This window comes from Meriones unguiculatus, chromosome 10, assembly GCF_030254825.1.
Source record: "Meriones unguiculatus strain TT.TT164.6M chromosome 10, Bangor_MerUng_6.1, whole genome shotgun sequence".
Taxonomy (NCBI): Eukaryota; Metazoa; Chordata; class Mammalia; order Rodentia; family Muridae; genus Meriones; species Meriones unguiculatus.
Window position 1 is genome coordinate 3,522,156 of NC_083358.1, and position 18,183 is coordinate 3,540,338.

General features: G+C 52.4%; 1 protein-coding gene across 2 annotated transcripts in view; it reads right to left on the minus strand.

Annotated features, from left to right (window-relative positions):
- Disc1 (DISC1 scaffold protein) overlaps positions 1–18,183 on the minus strand; it is a 177,327-nt gene that overhangs the window by 136,788 nt on the left and 22,356 nt on the right. For both annotated transcript variants that reach the window (XM_060391796.1, XM_060391795.1), the window contains exons 2-3: positions 12,853–13,805; positions 10,792–10,861 (exon numbers count right to left, since the gene is read on the minus strand). In XM_060391796.1, coding sequence (XP_060247779.1) covers positions 10,792–10,861; positions 12,853–13,805 — 1,023 coding nt within the window. The remainder of the gene's footprint in view (positions 1–10,791; positions 10,862–12,852; positions 13,806–18,183) is intronic.

Genomic DNA, 18,183 nt, shown 5'->3' on the forward strand with positions numbered 1-18,183 from the left:
GACTTTCTAGAAATACCATAGGAGGAAGCTGCTCTCCCTGGGCGGAAGCACCGCAGTGCAAGTAAAACGCTGACCTTCAGTGCCAGAGCGATGTTAATAGAAATCACAGGACGACAGCCAACAGCAAGAAAGACCAAAGGCCACGATTCAGCATGCTGTGAGCCTGCACCTGAGCTGACTCTAAGCAGGGCCTCTGTAAACAGCCAGAAGAAGCCAAACAGCACAGACACCCCTGAAAATTAGTTAAGAAATACCCACCCAGCTTCTCAGGGCCCCATACCAGTTGGATAAATTAAACTAAGTTTGTGGGAACTTTTTTCAGGGGGGAATGCCATCGTGAGAAAAAGCAGCTGCAGGGACCCTGAATGCCCTTTCTGGAGCTCGTTGTACCCTCTCCAGTGGCCCCCATGGCAGGGAGGCATAGCCCCGGCCCTCAGGCCTAGGGCTCATGTCACCCCAAGAACAGACCCACAAGACTCCTGAACCATGAGGAGAGACAGCAGCCAGGCCTCTGGCCTCACGCCTCAATGGCAGGAACAGCCAGAGGTACTTCCGGAACTAGACCTCAGACTGGAGATCCAGCAAGTGGTGAAAGTGAGTGTGTGTTTCCTCTGCCTCTGTGGAGAGTCTTCTGGTATGGGGAAAAAATAGAAAATAAAGGTGATTTTTCTCCTCAACAAACAGACCCAGAGCTGAGTCCTAGATCCAAACCGCTGAGTGCACAATCTCTGGGTGATTTCTTATCTCTAAGCTCAGTGTACTCATCTCACATATGAGACTATCAACACTCATCCATCTCGTGTGACCTATGGCCCCAAACTTCCCGACAGACACCTTTTAAACCATAGGTGTCAGAGTTGTGAGCAACAAACAGGATAGACGCCAGAAGCGGTGGAAGAGAGGGAACAGAATGGAGTCTGCTCTAGAGGGTCCTCCGAAAGTCTCCACCCAGCAGGAGATTGAAGCAGATGCTGCACTCATGGCCAAACTTGGGGCAGAGTGCAGGGAGTTGTATGGAAGAAGGGGGGAGGGTGCAATAGAGGGACATGGAGGGAACAGGAGCCCCACAAGGAGATCAACAAAGCTAAAAATTCTGAGCCCAGGGGCCCTGCAGAGACTGAGGCACCAACCAAGGCCCATGCATGGAGAGGACCTAGACCTTCTGCTCAGATGTGGCTGATTTGCAGCTCAGTCTCCATGTGGGTTCCCGCATAAAGGGGGTAGGGACTGCCTCTGTCATGAACTCGGTTGCCTGCTCTTTATCACTGGCCCCTGGTGATGCAGCCTTGCCAGGCCACAGAGGAAGAAGATCCAGGCAGTCCTGAAGAGACTTAACAAACTATGGACAGATGGCAGAGGAGGAGAACTCCCCCTTTCAGTGGACTAGGAGAATGGGATGGAAGAAAGGAGAAGGGTGGGTCGGACTGGGAGGAAGTGAGGGAGGGGCCTCAACTGGGATATATAATGAATAAATTGTAAAAAATAAACTAACAAAAGAGGCACGAGTGAAGAGACTGTTTAGTGGGCCTGCTTCTTGACTCAGATTAACTCCCCTCAGAGGCATTATGGTTTTGCCTTAGTTGGGGCTACTGTTGCTATTAGCCAGGACAGGAACTGGGCAGGAGCCTGGGCACAGGAGCTGATGCAGAGGTCATAAAGGAATGAGGCTCACTGGCTTGCCCAGTCCACAAGGCTGGATATCTCAGCTGGTCTTCAGTACATGCTAGAATCCCAAAGAAGTGAAGGAACAGACTTGCAAGTGGGCAAAGAGTTAGAGCTTCCTTCTTCCACGTCAGTACACAGGCTTCCAACTGTGCCCCAGACTAGAGCTCAGTTTTCACAGCTCAAATCCAGCCTAGATTAAATCTAGTCTAGATTAAAGGTATGTTTTCCTACTTCAAAAATCCGGCTTAGAAGTGGATCTCCTACTTCAAATTAAGCAAAACTTTCAAATAATGGACACTCACGGGTGTGCCCTCCGTTTGGGGGTTTGTAGTCAAGTTGACAACCAAGAACAGCTCTCTGGGGTTTGACTCCAGCGGGTGACCCTGCTTTGGGGGTTTAGGAACTTGGGGAGGCCACAGGGATGGTCTTTATGAAGATCTTGTCTCCAGCTCCTTTCTGTCTTGCTCACTGCTCCCACCCCTGTAATGTTCTGCCCACACAGATGGGGATAGACAACCATGGGCCAAAACCCCCAGAAGCCTTGGGCCAGGGGAACTAATCCTTTCTCCCTACGTTGTTTCTGTGGGGCACCTCTGACATTTGGCACCCATTCAATGTGGCAAACACCCAGAGGACCATCACACGGCGGGGGGTGGATGGCTGGCCTTGCCGAGTGCTTGTGTTTCTCATATGGAAAATAAGTGCTCCCTCCTGCGGCTCCCAGCCCCTCCAGCCCACATAGGTGAGTACAGCACGGGTTTCCATGGCTCCTAGGTCCTGAGCCACCTGGAAGTCAAGAGTCCTTAAAGGGGCAGTGAGAGCCATGCCTGACTAGGTTCTTCATACGCACTGGCACAATGTCAGCAACAGAAAATAGGAGGTAGTGGCAGCTAAGCACTGTAGAATTAAGGCCAAGGTCACCAGGTGTCCTCAAAGCAAGGAAAACCAGCTCTGTAACACTGGGTGGGGTAGAAACCCCAAGCTTTCTTCCTGTTCTTCTTGAGCATTTGTTACGCTCAAGTGTTTTATTCTGTTTCAGACGGCAGGCGTGCATGAGCTGGGGCTTCACGGTTGAAATTATGTTGCTGGAGATCAGGTCTCACGTGCATTTATGAGGGCAGCTCTGTCCCTGCTTTGATTCTCCCAAGTAGCACTCTTTTCTGCAATCATGCTAAGTTACACACCAGATTCGCGCAGGGCAGAGGCAGCATCCTTGCTGGCCGGTATCTATCAAAAGCTGGAGAAGAATACAGGCTTGGGAGATGGCTCGTTGCTAAATCACACTGCAAGCATGAAGACCTGAGTTCAGATCTACTGCTGAGCGCAGTAGAGCACAGTCCATGGCCACAACCTATTTCACCCTGAAGCAGTTCAAAAAGAGAAGCAGAATTCACACTCTGGCCCTCACATGGGCTGTCAGGAAATCCCCCGTGGTAGAAACTACAGGAAGTGAGCAGACCTCAGAAAAAAAAGCAAAAATAAAGGGATACAGAGGAAGAGAAGAAAGCATCCCGCCACGCCCCTGGTAAGGAAGAGGAAAGCTGGCAGATGGGGTGACAAGCCAACGCTAGTGGGGGTGACACCGAAGAACCAAGCATTCGACAATTACAACTCATTATGAGCAAATCTCACTTCAAAACAGACTCCCCAAGGAACTAATTTACACCAAGCGTGCAGCGAGTCGGGGAAGCCATCATTTCACGAGGCGGTCCTTCCTGCGCTCCCAGGCTGACAGGGCTGTCGTTGGTAGCCAGCTCCCTCCGGCAAGCTCCTGTCAAGTCCATGCTCTGTCAAGCCTGTCAATAACAATGGATTCCAAAGCACGGCACAAGCTGGCACACTGTATAAAGGTCAAGTGGAAAACTGTCCCTTCCGCCCCGCCGCTGTCATGAGCCTCGAAAGGTCACCCCACCAATCCATTGACATGACAGAAAATAACCCTGTTTGTCTACTGTGACATGTGAAATGGCCCCTTCATACAGCATCCTGGTTTCTCTTCCTCCTCCCTAGCATCAGGCCAGGCTCTCTGGGTTTATGTGAGGCAGGCCACTGGGCACAAGTAAAACTGAGCAGAAAAAAAAGCAGGGTGGCAAGACTCTCTTCATAGTCTCCTAAGGCCTCGGAGGTCTTCTAGGCCTGGGCTACGTCTAACTCAATCTGTTGTAGGTGTTTCTTGTTGTGGGGGTGATAGAAACAATGAAAGGAAGGAAGGGTTTGTTCTGGGTTACAGTTCAAGGGGATAATTGCATCGTGGGGGGGGAGCAGGAGTGTGAGGAGCTGGCCACGCCACTGTCACTCCACAGTCAGGAAGCCGGGGGAGGGGAACACTGGTGCCCGGCTCGCTTTCTCCTTTTTATTTAGTCCACAGGACGGCGCCTCCTCCATTCTGGGCAGCCTTCTCTGCAGAGTTAAATCTTTCCAAAAAGATTCCCAAAAGTCTGTCACCATGGCGACAGTGTTCTATTGCTGTGAAGGGACTCCATGACCATGGCTGCTCTTACCAAGGAAAGCATTTCATCAGAGGTTAGCAGGAAGCATGGCAGGAAGACGCTGTGCTGGAGCAGCAGCTGAGGGCTCCACATCCAGACCCACAGGCATCAGGAAGAGAGAGGCACTGGGCCCGGCTTGAGCTTTTGAAACCACCAAGCCCAGCCCCAGTGACACACTTCCTCCAGCAAGGCCACACCTCCTAATCCCTCTCAGGTAATGCCACTCCCTGACTCCCGTGTACTCGAACCTGCTGGCTGCTGTTAGTGTGGGAGTCCTTCTACTCAACCCTCCACAATATCCCAATAGGCGCTACGGACACACCAGATGCTGCATGAGAGAACTCTCCAAATGACCCTGTTGCCCAGTTGACACCTGGGAAAATCAAAGCCTAAGGAGCTTGAAATATCTCTACCAGTCCATACAGCTTGCTGCGGGGCCAGAACCAGATTCTGCTGTTTGGTTTTAAGTATATTGACCTGAAAGTACTGAAACCGTGTAGAGAGAAAACTTTCCGTGTACTCTGTGAAAGTATCACCTGTCCATGAAAAGCTGGTGCCAGGAAATAGGAGGCGAGAGTTCTGGTAGAGAGAGATGGACTCTGGGATAGAGAGGTAGAGGATCCACCGGGGCTCTGAGGAATCAGATGCCTGAAATTGAGGAGAGGTAACCGGCTATGCGGACTACACAGAAGAAACAGGTAAATTAAGTTATGAGCTACCCGGGGAACAGGCCAAAGTTCATGGCCTAGGCACTTATTCATAAATAATAAGTCTCAGAGTCATTATTTCAGGAGCTGGGGCAGGGAGGAAACCTCAGTTACAACATCCAGCCAGTGAGCTGCACCCTCCGTGGCCTCTGCCTCAGCTCCTGCCTCCAGGTTCCTGCCCTGCGTGAGCTCCTGTCTTGCTTGAGCTCCTGCTCTGACTCCTCTACTGATGGACTATGGTGCAGAAGTGTAAGCCAAACAAACACTTTCCCCAGATTGTTTTTGGTCATGGTGTTTCATCACAGCAATAGAATGCCTAACTGCGACAGGAAGGGGAAAAGATGTTAAGGTAGGGCACAAAAATAAAAGATAAGGTGAGACAGGCAGGGACCTGTGGGGAGACCAGTGAATCAGCAGACCCAAGGATGCTGAGGTTGAAGGACAGATAAGAGAGACGAGGAGGAAGACACATGAACTTCCAAGCTGTCTCATCTCACAGGCCAGCAAGGTGGAGGGCCCAGGGAAGCCCTGCTTGTCTTGGCTGCAGCAGGAGCTCAGCATATAGACATGAGCTCAGATAAGATGGTGGGGAGCCACAGTATCATGGCAGGCACAAACAGCCTTGGGGTCTTGGGATGGGCATCCTGGCCCCCAGGCTTACAAAGAAAAGTAGTGCACCAACCTAAGATCTTGTCTTACTTATGGAAACTGTCAAGAACTGGGGTCCAATATAAACAGTTCTTGGGCAACCAGGCAGGGAGGTAACAGAACTGTCCAGTGAGTGTCTCCAGTGTGGCGTGGGGTTGGGGGTTCAGAGATGGTCAGCGACTGTACCAGTTCCTTCTTCGCTGCTTCTCATTTTACTCCTCAACCTGTCCTGACTCTGAACAGGAGCCTTACCACCGTGACTGCTAGGTCTGCCTTTCCTCTTGGTACTCAGTAACACCTATATTGAGTAAGGGGTTCACGGTGACATTGTATAGAGCAAAGGAAGGGGTCACGGTAACATTGTATTGAGCAAAGGGTTCACAGTAACAATGTATTGCGCAAAGGATACATGGTAACATTGTATTGAAAAGGATACATAGTAACATTGTATTGAGCCAAGGGCACACGGTAACATTGTATTGACTAGGATGCACAGTAACCCTGTATTGACTAGGGTGCCTGGTAACATTGTAGTGAAAAGGGCACACGGTAGCATTGTATTGACTAGGGCGCACGGTAACATTGTATCGAGACAGTCATGGGGCAGGCAGGCTTGGGCCCTAGGGCTGCTGCACACCCGAGTCAGAACAGCTCGTCACAGGGCCTGGAGTCCTACAGCCCAGGGACCCACGCAGATCAGGGAAAGGGCTTTTCCTGTGTGTTGCCACTGACATGCCAGCTGGCACTGCTCAGAGGCCCATGTCCCAGGTGGTTCTTGGGACTTCTTGGGAATAAGTTGACAATGAAGCTGACCATCACAGACAGGGCCTTTAGCGTAACCACATCCCCACACCAAAGACCTGGGAGAGAGCACAGCAGAAAACGACCTTCAGACCATGTCCAGCCCAGCGGAAATGGTCACTGACACACGGGAGAGCACCACTGAGGGCTGGCTCCGAAGGTGCTGATTCTTTTTTTTTTTTTTAGATGGGATACAAATGCCTGGGCAAGTCCTACAAACAAAGCTGCCCAGGGAGCCATGGTACAGTACAAAGAGCCAAGGCAGTGGCAAAGCACTGCAGCATCGCTTTCCTTAGAGGAAATGGCTGCCATGTTTGTCATAGTTTTAAAGGGAACAGTGGTGGTTCGGGGATGGCTCATTATCCTCTCGCTGCTCACTAGGCCAGAGTGTGCAGAATGGCAGAGGTCCCTGGGAAGTGTCCCGGGACAGAGCTTGTCCACCACCCCCTCAGTGCTATCTGCATCCGGGTCCCACCTTCATCCTGTCCCTTTCCATCTTTTCCCTCTAGCTTCAAACCAGGATAATCAAGCCTGCTATGGCACTGCATGTGTAATCCCAGCTGTTTTATGACACAAGCTGAGACAAAAGGGTCAGAAGTTCAAAATCAGCCTTCACTACACTGTAAGTCGCCATCTCAGACACACAAAGATGCGATCATTTTGTAGTATCTTTCTGTGGCTGTAACTAAACACTCTAACTAGAGTCAGCTCAGGGAAGAAAAAGATCAGCTCAGGGAAGAAAAAGATTTATGTGGCTTACGCTGTCGGGTCACAGTCCTTTGTGGAGGGATGTCAAAGTAAGACCTGAGGCAGAAACAATGGAAGAATGCTGCCGGCTGCCCGCTCACAGAGGCTCATACTCAGTTCCCTTTCTTTTACATGCCAGAACCACAACCATAGTGAGCTGGACCTTCCAGAATCATGTAACAAGACACTTGATCAAGACAATTCCTTACACACATGCCCATATGCTAGCCTGATCTAGGCAACTCCTCAATTGAATCTCTCCTGTGAGGTGAGTCTAGTCTGTGCTAGGCTGACAATTAAAACTAAAACTAACTAGGTCAATAATTAATGTTGGGTTTTCCTTAAGCCCAAGCAGAGTACAATTTTATTTCCTCGGTGTCATCCAATGTCATCTAACAGAGCACCACCAAGATAATGAGAAAAACAAGATCCTGAAGTCCACCCTCTATAGAAGAAAACCCCATCCACTAAGATGCTTAGAACATTCAAACTTCAAACGCTTCACTGTAATTCGCATGCTTTAGGATATAGTTGCCTTTACCTCATTTACAATTTTATTTTTGCATCTTGAAAGAAATCAGATCATGTACAATGAGCTTCTTATTGCCACATGGAAGGTAAGAGGCCGAATTATCCTGCCCTGCTTTCTCCTTGGTCCTGGTGCCAAGCGCCGTCTTAGATTATTCAGAAGCCCCTAACACAGATGGGGCAAAAGAAGAAAGGAGCCAATCCTCCCCAGTACTGGGCTGTAGGCCCCTCACACACAGCGCCATCACCTTCTCTCCTCCCACGCCCAGGAACAAGCTTATCATTCCTGTTTATCCCAGAGCTACAGGCACCCAAGGGGAGACGGCAGGTCAAAGGGCAGCTGCTGCTCGCCACCCTGAGTCTTCCCAACCCCAGGGCTCTACTGCTCTTGCTGAGCCCTCTGCATCCAAACACACAGGGGAGACGCTACACACTTCAGAACTCATTTTCACAATCCTCAACTGAAAACACACAGAAAATGAAAACAAATACATACATCCATTATCACCAAAGTTTTCACAGCTCATGGAGGTGGTTTTTAAGGATCTCGGATTGAATAAGTTAATTGTTTCTGTCACTTTGTGCAAAACTAGCAGTTAGAACGTGGAGCCAGCAGACGCTGCCAATCCATCACTTCAATTGCAGGCTGCGGCCCCGTCAGCTCCTTGTTCCAATATGCGCGGGGCTCGGCTAATGGAGGGCGCTTTTCCAGAGCCCACACACAAACCCTCCCGACACTGCCACCATCAGACACCAATCAACGATTACCTCGTGTATTAGCTAGTTAGGGTGACAAAAACACAGACAGAAAGGACTCAGCAAAGTGGGGGCTGCTTGGGCCTCAGGTCGGAGGGGACAATCCCTCATGGAAGGCGTGCGGGGGGGCAGCTCTTCTCTGCAACGGAAAAGTGTGAGGTCGCACTACTGCTGCAAGCAGGAAAATGTCAGGAGGAGCAGAAGGGAGGACGAGGGTAGAACCTCCAGACCCAAGCCACCCACTTGCTCCGGTGAGGCTCCACCTGGTGAAAGTCCACAAGCCAGTGTCACCAGCTGCGGAACAAGTCTTACACACACAAACCTGCCGGAACAATTCATACTCAAACCATGTGGCATCTTGCTTTCTGGAGAAGAGCAGGACAAAGTGTCTGGGAAATGAGCACCCGAGGCACCTTGGAACAAGCGTGCACTGCTTCACACGGCCCAAAGGCGATCTTGGAGATACACTTTTGTGTGAACGCATCCTGGATGGCTCCCCTGTGCAGGCACCATGGGCTACGTTAGCACAAACCCAGGTGGCACTAGCTGCCACCCCTCACCTGCACAGTGGCCTGGGCCGTGGCCCTCGGCTCCTCTGTGCAGAGCAGCCTGCAGCAGCCCCGGCTTCACTGTGGAGATTGATACACCCTTCAGCCCCATGCTGCAGCCTGCACAGGCTGCTGTGCTCCTCAGCCCCATGCTGCAGCCTTCATGGAGTCTGCTGTGCTCCTCAGCCCCGTGCTGCAGCCTTCATGGAGTCTGCTGTGCTCCTCAGCCCTATAATGCAGCCTGCAGAGCCCTCTTGGCTCCTTTGCAGAGCCTTGCCCTCCCCTCTGCTCCATGCTGCGCCCTGCCTCACCCCTCAGCTTCGAGGTGCACACCTGAAGAGCAGCAGACCACTATGCTAAACACTGTAGGCAACTTGATAAAAATACGGAACCAACTGTGATGCAATACAAGCGTTTACACGTCTAAATATATCTAAATGTAGAAATAGTACTAGAGAGCCACAGCATTCAAGGTTTTTGTTGTTGTCGTTGTTGTTGTTGTTGTTGTTGGTTTGGTTTGGTTTGGTTTTGGTTTTGGTTTTTTGAGAAAGGGTTTCTCTGTGTAACCCTGGCTGTCCTGGACTCACTTTGTAGACCAGGCTGGCCTTGAACTCGCAAAGATCCTCCGGCCTCTGCCTCCCTGAGCGCTGGGATTACTGGAGTAATCGCCACTTAACATTCACATTTTACCTAAGGTGTGGGGGGTGGGAAGCCGCTCAGCAATGAGGAGACTTACTGCTCTTATAAAGGGTCCAAGTTCAGTTCCCAGAAAACCTCTGGCCTCCACACACTTGTGCACCCATGACTAAACACACACACACACACACACACACACACACACACACGGCGGGGGGGGGGGAGATAAAACCCTAAAGTATTTTTGCTCCTTGGTCTCATACTCATTTTGTTAGTGAAGCGACAAGCACCGTTACAGTGCACTGTGGGGAGAAATCCCCACAGGAACAACACGGAAGATGCTTGTGGGCAACCCTCCCTCTCGGCCCTGTCCTAGAGTTCTGCTCTATGCCCCTGGGTCTGAGCAGTGGTCTCACCTGAAATCTCATTCTTGCTCCTCGGCCCCCACACTCATGGGCAAGCATTGACGTAATGAAGCTGGACGTGTCTTCCGGAAAAAAAGACCCTAAACAAACACTGAAGGTATTTTTCCTTCCCCACCCCAAGGCCTTCCCAGCCTGCGGCAGAGAAAAGAAATATGGCAAGGGAGAGATGAAATCAGAGTCCTTAGGGGTCTCCCCAGGAGGCATCACAGGGGGAGCCTGCTGTGACTTTGATGAGATAAAGCATGGAGCTTTCTGTTCTGTGCCAACCACATCCTTCTCTTGGGGACAACAATAAAAGGAGAAAGAAACAGAAATCAGGGGCATGTGGCTGCCCTGTAGCTTCCGCCCATGTGCTCAGGCTCATACAATTATTGTACACCATTCTCCAAGACAGAGAACAAGTAGGATGTTACACACACACACCCACACCCACACACACACACACACAAGAAAGCCCATGATGGAGTCATCACCAACATCCCAACACAAACAGGCATTTTCTCTTCTCTCCCGTTGCCCCATGTCATTAAGCACAGCACCCGCGATGGCGTGTGCCTGACGGGTTTGTGAGTTATAGGCAGGCAGGTGACAAGTCAGCTTGCCCCCTACACAGCAGATTCGCCACCTATTTCCGGCCAATCAAGAAAGTTCAACCTGCCACTGAGAGGTTGATGTTCCAATGCGCTTTGAAATCTGTAGACCAACAGGGCGGCGGGCGGGCCAGCCAGCTGTGCCAGGGCACAGGCTCTCAGAGCAGTCAACCACACAGCACCCAGGAGAAGAGGGGACAGACAGACAGATGTAGGGAGGAAGATGAGAGCAGACACAGATTCAAACTCACCTTCATCGTAATCACCACCCTCGATGGCTTTTTCTTGAAGTTTCTGCAGTTTTAAGCTTAAGGAAGTGACCTGTGTTGGTTTGAAGGGGAAATATAAAAAATAAATTAGATATCAGAAATTACGTATAAGAAATACATTACAAATAAATTCCAGTTCATTTTGTGAAATCTAAGAGCACCTGAAAACTGCTTCAAATGTGGTCTGTCAAGATGGTTGGACAGACCCTTGCTGCTGAGCCAGGACTGACAGAACTTCCTCAAGTTTGTCTCTGACTTCTACCTCAAAGGCACTACCGACCCACACATGCACACAGATTTCAAAATGTAATAAAAATTCGAAACCCTGAAAAGTAATACCATTTTTAAAGATTTGTTTGTTCATGTGATTTATGCATATGGGCACTCTATTTGTATGTGTGTTTGAATGTCAGAAGAGAACATCAGAGCCCAATTCAGAACTGGGAATTGAACTCAGGTCCTCTGGAAGAGCGGCCAGTGCCCTTCACCAATGAGCCAGCTCTCAGCCCTAAGCAATAGCATTTTTTAAATTTATTTATTTTTATTTTATGTACATTGGTATTTGAGTGCAAGTATGTTTAAGTGAGGGTGACAGATTCCCCTGGACTTACAGACACAGAAAGTTGGGAGCCACCATGTGGGTGCTGGGAATTGAACCCGGGTCCTCTGGAAGAGCAGCCAATGCTCTTAACCACTGAGCCATCTCTCCAGCCCAGCAATGCCAGTTTTTAAAAAGAAAACTATTTCAAAAGTGAAATAGTTCTATTTAAACTATTAAAGTTCTATTTAAACTATTTATTAAAAAAGAAGAGGAAAAAACCTCACACACAAATGCCAAATGCATGTTTCCTTTTTAAAAAAAAGTTACTTGAACAAAAAGCATAATTTAATCATTAACCACCAGAAAGACTTAGGATGTTACAAATCCCACGATGCTCTCCGAATGAGAGCTACAGGGAGAAGAAACAGGCTACAGGCCAACGGCCTCTGCTCTTACCCCTCAGCGCAAAGCCCCCCGGGGGGCTGCGCATGGGCCACAGCTGTCTCCAGCCTGGCCATCCAGGAAGGGCGGCGCCCTCCTTCCTTGAAGGTGCTGTCTTGGGCTGGGCAGGTAGCTCAGTGGTTTGTGCCTAGCGTGCACAAGGCCCTAGTTCTGTGCCCCGCACAGGAAGTGTAGGAAGGGGAGCAGAAAGGAAGGTGGAGTGCTGGAGGTACGGATGAGGAAGTGGGAGCCACCAGCACCCCCCCCCAAGAACTTCCTACAGGGCCGTGGCCAGCACTAAACACTGACGCTTCCAAACGCGGACGCTGGCAGCCGGGACGTGGACCGGCGCGCAAAGCACTTGCAGCAAAAACCTGAGCCCAACGCCAGATCCCACAAAGCTGGGCACAGCGACCCACGCTTTTAGTGCCCACTCGAGGAAGAGGAGACCGGAGGATCTCTGCAGCCGCTGGCCCAACCAGTGTGCCCCAGCACTGTGACAGCAAGTGAGGATGACACCCAAGATTGTCCTCCAGCCTACACACACAAACCCTCACATGGACACACACCACATACACAGATGCCTGTACATACACACACACATACACATACACACACACACATCACACAAACACATATCACACACATACACACACATGTTCACAGACACACACACACATTCACAGTCTCTCGGTAGGAGGAGCCACACAGTCCATGGGGCAAGAGGCGGAGAAGGTCGGGGCCAATCAGAGTTCCCCCTCCCTAACTTCTCACCCTTTCCAAACCTGAGCAGACCGTCCCTCACCCCCTCCCGTGTCTTATCATATTTATACTGTGGGTCAAGGGGCTGTGACAGCCATCAGCTCCCCCCTTCCACCATCCGGGTCCTGGGGGATCGAACTCCTGGAGAGACAGACCTGCCATGTCGGCTCAGTCTGCCATCCCTGGAGTCCCTAGGGCTCCCAGGACCAGCACCGGCCCCTGCTCCCTGCCCCCCCTGCGGCCCGCTCCCTGCCTCCCCCCCCCCCAGCTGGGGTTACAGACTGCGGAGGGACACGCACCTCCAGCTGCCGGCGGTGGCTCCGTAGGCAGCCCTGCAGCACCGGCTCCCAGTCCCTGAGCAAGGCGTGCCACCCACGGGCAGCCCAGGCACAGCCGCCCGGGGCGTCCGCCCCACTGGCATCCTGGGAAGAGAGGCCAGTGTCCCGGGAGGAGACCAGGCGGCATTCCGGCTCGCTGGGGCTCCCTGTCCCCTCAGCCGAGTCCGCCGAGGCTGGGGTAGCTTGAAGACTGAAGGTCCGGAGGGGTCGGGGGTCCTCGTGGGGCCCCGAGTCGGGTGCCTCGGCTGCCATCCCTTGGGGGCTCTGGTGAAGCAGTTCGGCCTCTCTGGGTGGCAGGCACCCTTCTGCCTCTCCGCGCTGTCCCGAGGCACCGAGCGAGAGGCGGATGAAGCTGAAGCTGGAGGCGAAGGGGTCTTGGGAGCCGGGAAGGCCTGGGGTGTCCGAGGGGCCATTCAACCCCGGTGATGGGGGACGTTTCTCGGTCTTCGGGGCCCTCGATCCCTCGCTCCAGGCTGCGTGGATGACAGGGCCCAGGGACCTGGAGCTGCCTGAAGGTAAACACTCTTGCCAACACCCTCCGTCCCCGGGCCTGCATGGCCCGGTCAGCCTCCCGGGCAGACTGCCGTCATCTCTGGAATGAGCCGCAAAGCGCGCTGGCGCTCCTCTCATGGAGCGCTGGGCTGAGTGCGGGGGGCCCGCAGAGGCCACGGCAGGGGCAAGTGAGCCCTTGAGAGAGGGGCCACCCACCAGTGAGCCCTGGCACCCGGTGTCGGGGTCCAGGCCACAGTGTCCAGACTCCCGGCCCGACGGCCCTGCTGAGGTCTGGCATGAAGTGCCCGCTGCTGGAGAGAGGAACCCGATCCCGGCCCCGGCGGCGCTTCTCATGTAGCCTGGCCTCCGCGTCAGCCGCCGTCTCTGAGGGGCCGCTGCGGGCACTGAGCCATGCCCACCGTCTGGGGGGAGAGAAGAAAACAGCCCGTTATTGACGCCATAAGAAGTGTGTGTGGAGAACGTGCCAGACACACAGGCCATCCGTGAGCACACCCATCAAAGACGCAGCAGGAAACTCCCAAGCCAGGTACCGTGGGACGCTCCCGTAAGAGTCGGGACGTGAAGGCCCAAAGATCAGGAGAGCGAGGAGTTCAAAGCTAGCCTGAGCTACAGACACCTGTCTTAAAAAATTAAAAGAAGGCTGGGGCTCCTCCCCGGGTGCCAAGCTCAGCCCAGGGGACAGCCCTGTGCTGGCAGAGCTTGCGGCCCACTGCGTGTCTGACAGGCATCCGCTCAGGTCCTGGGCACCATCTTGGTATCTCCCCAGCAGCTGTCCTAGTGCCAAGGCCACATCCACACGTCCCTCCAGGGGAGGGCGTGGAAAGCGAGCCTCCTGAATGACACCTGAATTTGTGTTACCCAACTAGCCATGTCCCCACGTTCCCAGGGCACTCCTGTGGCCTTGGTGCAGTGTGGACGACAGGGGCCATGTCCTCACCTAGCTACCCTGCAGAAATAGCAACTGCAGCTAACGCTGCCCCCTCACAGTCTGGTCCCAGCCTGCCCTTGTCACCTGCCGACCGCATAACCGACCACAGGCTACTCAGCTTCCCTGTGCCTCAGTTTCCCTGTGTAGTCAGTTTCCTCCTCAGTGAAGGGTCATCAGAAGGACCCCATGCAGACGGGTCTGGTGAGTATCCGTGTAAACAGTTTGGAACAGGAACTGGTTTCCTCAGAGCTTGGCCAGAGCGCAGCCATGACCTGGCTGGCTGGAGAGCCAGCTTGGCGGCCGTGGCTGCCGTAGGTACTGACTGTCCTCGCTGGTGCCAACTTCAGAGAATGGAATGGAAGAGCAGGCTTGTTCAGCCACATGTTACACCAACAGAAATGCCAACGGCAGGTCTCCCCCAACACCATCTTCAGGATGTAAACAAGCCTCTGCTCCACTTATTGGACCAGGATTCAGTCCCCAGCACCCACATGGAAGCCTGTACTCGTATGTAACTCCAGTTCCAGGGGTTCAATGCCCGAGTCTGCCTTCCCCGAGCACCAGGCACTACCGTGGTCCACATACATAAATGCAGAAAATACAGCACACACAAGCAATAAAGTAAATCTAAAAACCATTCTTAAAAACTAAAGAGGAGGGCTGGAGAGATGGCTCAGTGGTTAAGAGCACTGTCTGCTCTTCCAGAGGTCCTGAGTTCAATTCCCAGCAACCACATGGTGGCTTACAACCATCTATAGTGAGATCTGGTGCCCTCTTCTGGTGTGTAGGCACACATGCAGGAAGAGTACAGTATTAATAATAAATAAAATAAAAAAGACAAACTAAAGATGAGGAGAGACACTCAGTGTTGACCTTTGATCCCCATGTGCACACGGTCATGGGCACACTCAGAGATGCATTCCCATTAACGAGGACACACACCGCACTCACAAACAGCACGTCACAAACACACACAAAGCTGGGTGTGGTGATGCACACCTGCAACCCCAGCTCCCAGGAGGTGGAGAGAAACAGGAGAGTGAGGGAGCGAGGGTTCTCTAGTCAGGCAGCCGAGCCGAACTGGCAAGGTCCAGGTCCCAGACAGATCCCGTCACACACACACACACACACACACACACACACACACACGGAAAAATCAAATCAGAAGTTTCTGTTAATGCCTGAGATCACACATCTGACTTCCCAGAGCCCAGCTCAGCCCTGAGCCCTGTCCTCCTCCAAGCTCACCCTTTCTCCTCCTTTCTCCTTTCCAGTACCCAAGATGACTTCAAACACAGGCCATCAAGACACAGATTTCTGCTCCCCGTTACTTCCTGACAGCATATTTGGGGCATTAAAGCCCAGGGGTAGCTGACATAGCTGATCATTTGGGGACCCTAACTGTCGCTCACTGTCACCCGCCTGGAAAGATGCTCACCACAGTCTCGAAGGCCACCAGCCTCGAGCACCCACCAGGCTACAGAATTCGAGAGGGAGCAGAGGGGGCCCTGGAAGGACAGCTGTCCATCCCCCGGCCTGGAAAACAGGCAAGAGACTCACTGGAGAGCCAGGAATCCACTTTACAGAGAATATTGAGCTCTGGCCACAGGGGCCAGGGGAAAAGGCTGACAGCTTAGCATCGACTTCCGGGCTAAAGAACTTCTCTTTATTTTGTAGCCCAAACACCTTCGATTACGTAGCTCTCACATCGTTCAAAGAACAGAACTAGGTGGAGAATAACTTGACCAAAGATGGCTCTTGCCAAAGGCCGGGTGTCTTATCAGCATGGCCCTCCTGGGGTCCCAAGGCCGCAGCTGCTCTAGCCGTGGCTGTGTAAGTCTGGAGGGCCACAGCTCCTCTGCCCACAGGTTAAGACCAGCCATAGAAAGTGTCTGCCTGGCTAGGGACATAGCTTCATGGTAGCACATCTACCTATCATGCCAGAGGCCACACACACACACACACACACACACACACACTTCTCAAACACAGTGGGCACAAGCAGACCCCATTTCTGCAGCTAACTGCAAGCTCATCTGCCCCATCCCCCTTTGAGGAGCCACAGGTGCTCATTCAACTGACATGGAGGAAGGAAATCCTGGAGTGATCTAGAAGGAGAAAAAAAAAACCTACGCAGGGCCCAGGTCAGGTTCCTCGGAAGATCTCCAGGCTTCCACAACCAAAGTGTGACACACACATACACACACAGTCTCTCTCTCTCTCTCACACACGCACACATTTTCTTTTTGTTTCCTGCTTTTATTTGTTTCATTTTTGCCATTTTTTTTTTGAGGGAGTCTTTGAAGTTGCTGGGACCACAAATCAGTTCTCACTCATACATCCTTCCTGAAACATGACCTCATTGGTTGCTGTGGCCTGCAGCTGAGGAAGGGCAGCTGGAGAAGGCCACTTCCTCCTTACTCTAAGCAGTCAGCTCCGGAAAGAGGCTCAGCCTGACAGGAAGGAGAGAGAGGCACCGTGAGAGTGAGGCCCAAAGTGCGGGCTTCTCCGTGGGGTAGCCAGGAAACAGATGCGCTCACCCTGCCGTGGAAACCAAAGAGAGCTTTGTTCTGTCCAGGTGGGAACGGCTGAGCCAGGAGGGCAGCCTGGACCTGCCTCTTTTGCAGCCTCCCACTCCAGAAGAGATGATTCCAGGGAGCAGAGTGCAGAACCTTGCCTCCACTCCCAGACCAAACCACCGGGCAGAACCCATCTCCCGCCACATCCCCCAGCCCGTGGCTCCGGACTGAAGAGAAGGTACACACAGGTGCTTGAAACCAACCCTGACATTAAAGGGCCTCTCTGAACAGCCCAACAAGTCTCTGAAGCCCCTGGCTGAGAGGACGTTGGGAGAGGGAGGTGGATGATTCGGGGAGGAGGTGAGTTCCCAGGGAGGCAGCTCGAAATCCAAGAACTAATGCTGCAAACAGTGAGCCACAGTTAAAATGACCCAGAAAGCAGCAGGCCGCGCCTGTGCTGCTGAGACCAACGACAGCAAGAGCTTCGAACTGGCCAAAGAACTACAGGACAAGAGATGGGGTTGGCTGTGTTCCCTGGCCTACAGCTGGCCAAAGCTGAACTGTCAGCCCTCGGTGCTAAGCACAGTGGCTTTCTCTTATCTCCAACACCCACTGAGTTTGTGGCCACACAGAGGAGCCTTTACCTGACCACAACATTTAAAAGCGTTAAGAACATAAAGAGGTTAATTATTTCTCCCTCTGTTGCCCTGAGAAGGTGAACTGGAACCTGTGCCAGAGGGTCCCTTCATCGTGGGCTGAGCGTGGTGTCCACGCTACCGCAATAAAAACCTCACAGGAGCAGAGCAGAGGAAGGAGCTGAGCCTGTGGGGAGCAAGGACTGAGGAGCTCTCTGTCTACTGTCTGCTGGGGACACGGATGGAGCTCGCCGTGCTCTGGGGAGAGGATTGCACATTCAGCCCTTGGTGATGGGCACTCAGCGTGAACCCGAAGTGACAGGAAACATCAGGCCATGTCTAAAAGCTTGCTCCTACCTTGCTATCGACATCACAGACAGAGGTGCTACAGAGCTGGCTCAGCAGTTAAGAATGCGGGATGGGAGAGATGGTTCAGTGGTCAGAGCACTGGATGCTCTTCCAGAGGACCTGGGTTCAGTGCCCTGTTCACAGCAGCTTTCACTGTGTAAATTCATTCCCAGAAGATCCAATGCCCTTTCCTGGACTCTCCTGGACTCTGGGACTCATGTGCACATAACCCCCTACAGCACATACATACATACTTTAAAAATGAATATAAGTATTTAATGTTACAGCACAGAAATGCTACAAATAAAATGGCAAACTGCTCTGCCAGCGCCCATGCCTGCAGAGGAGC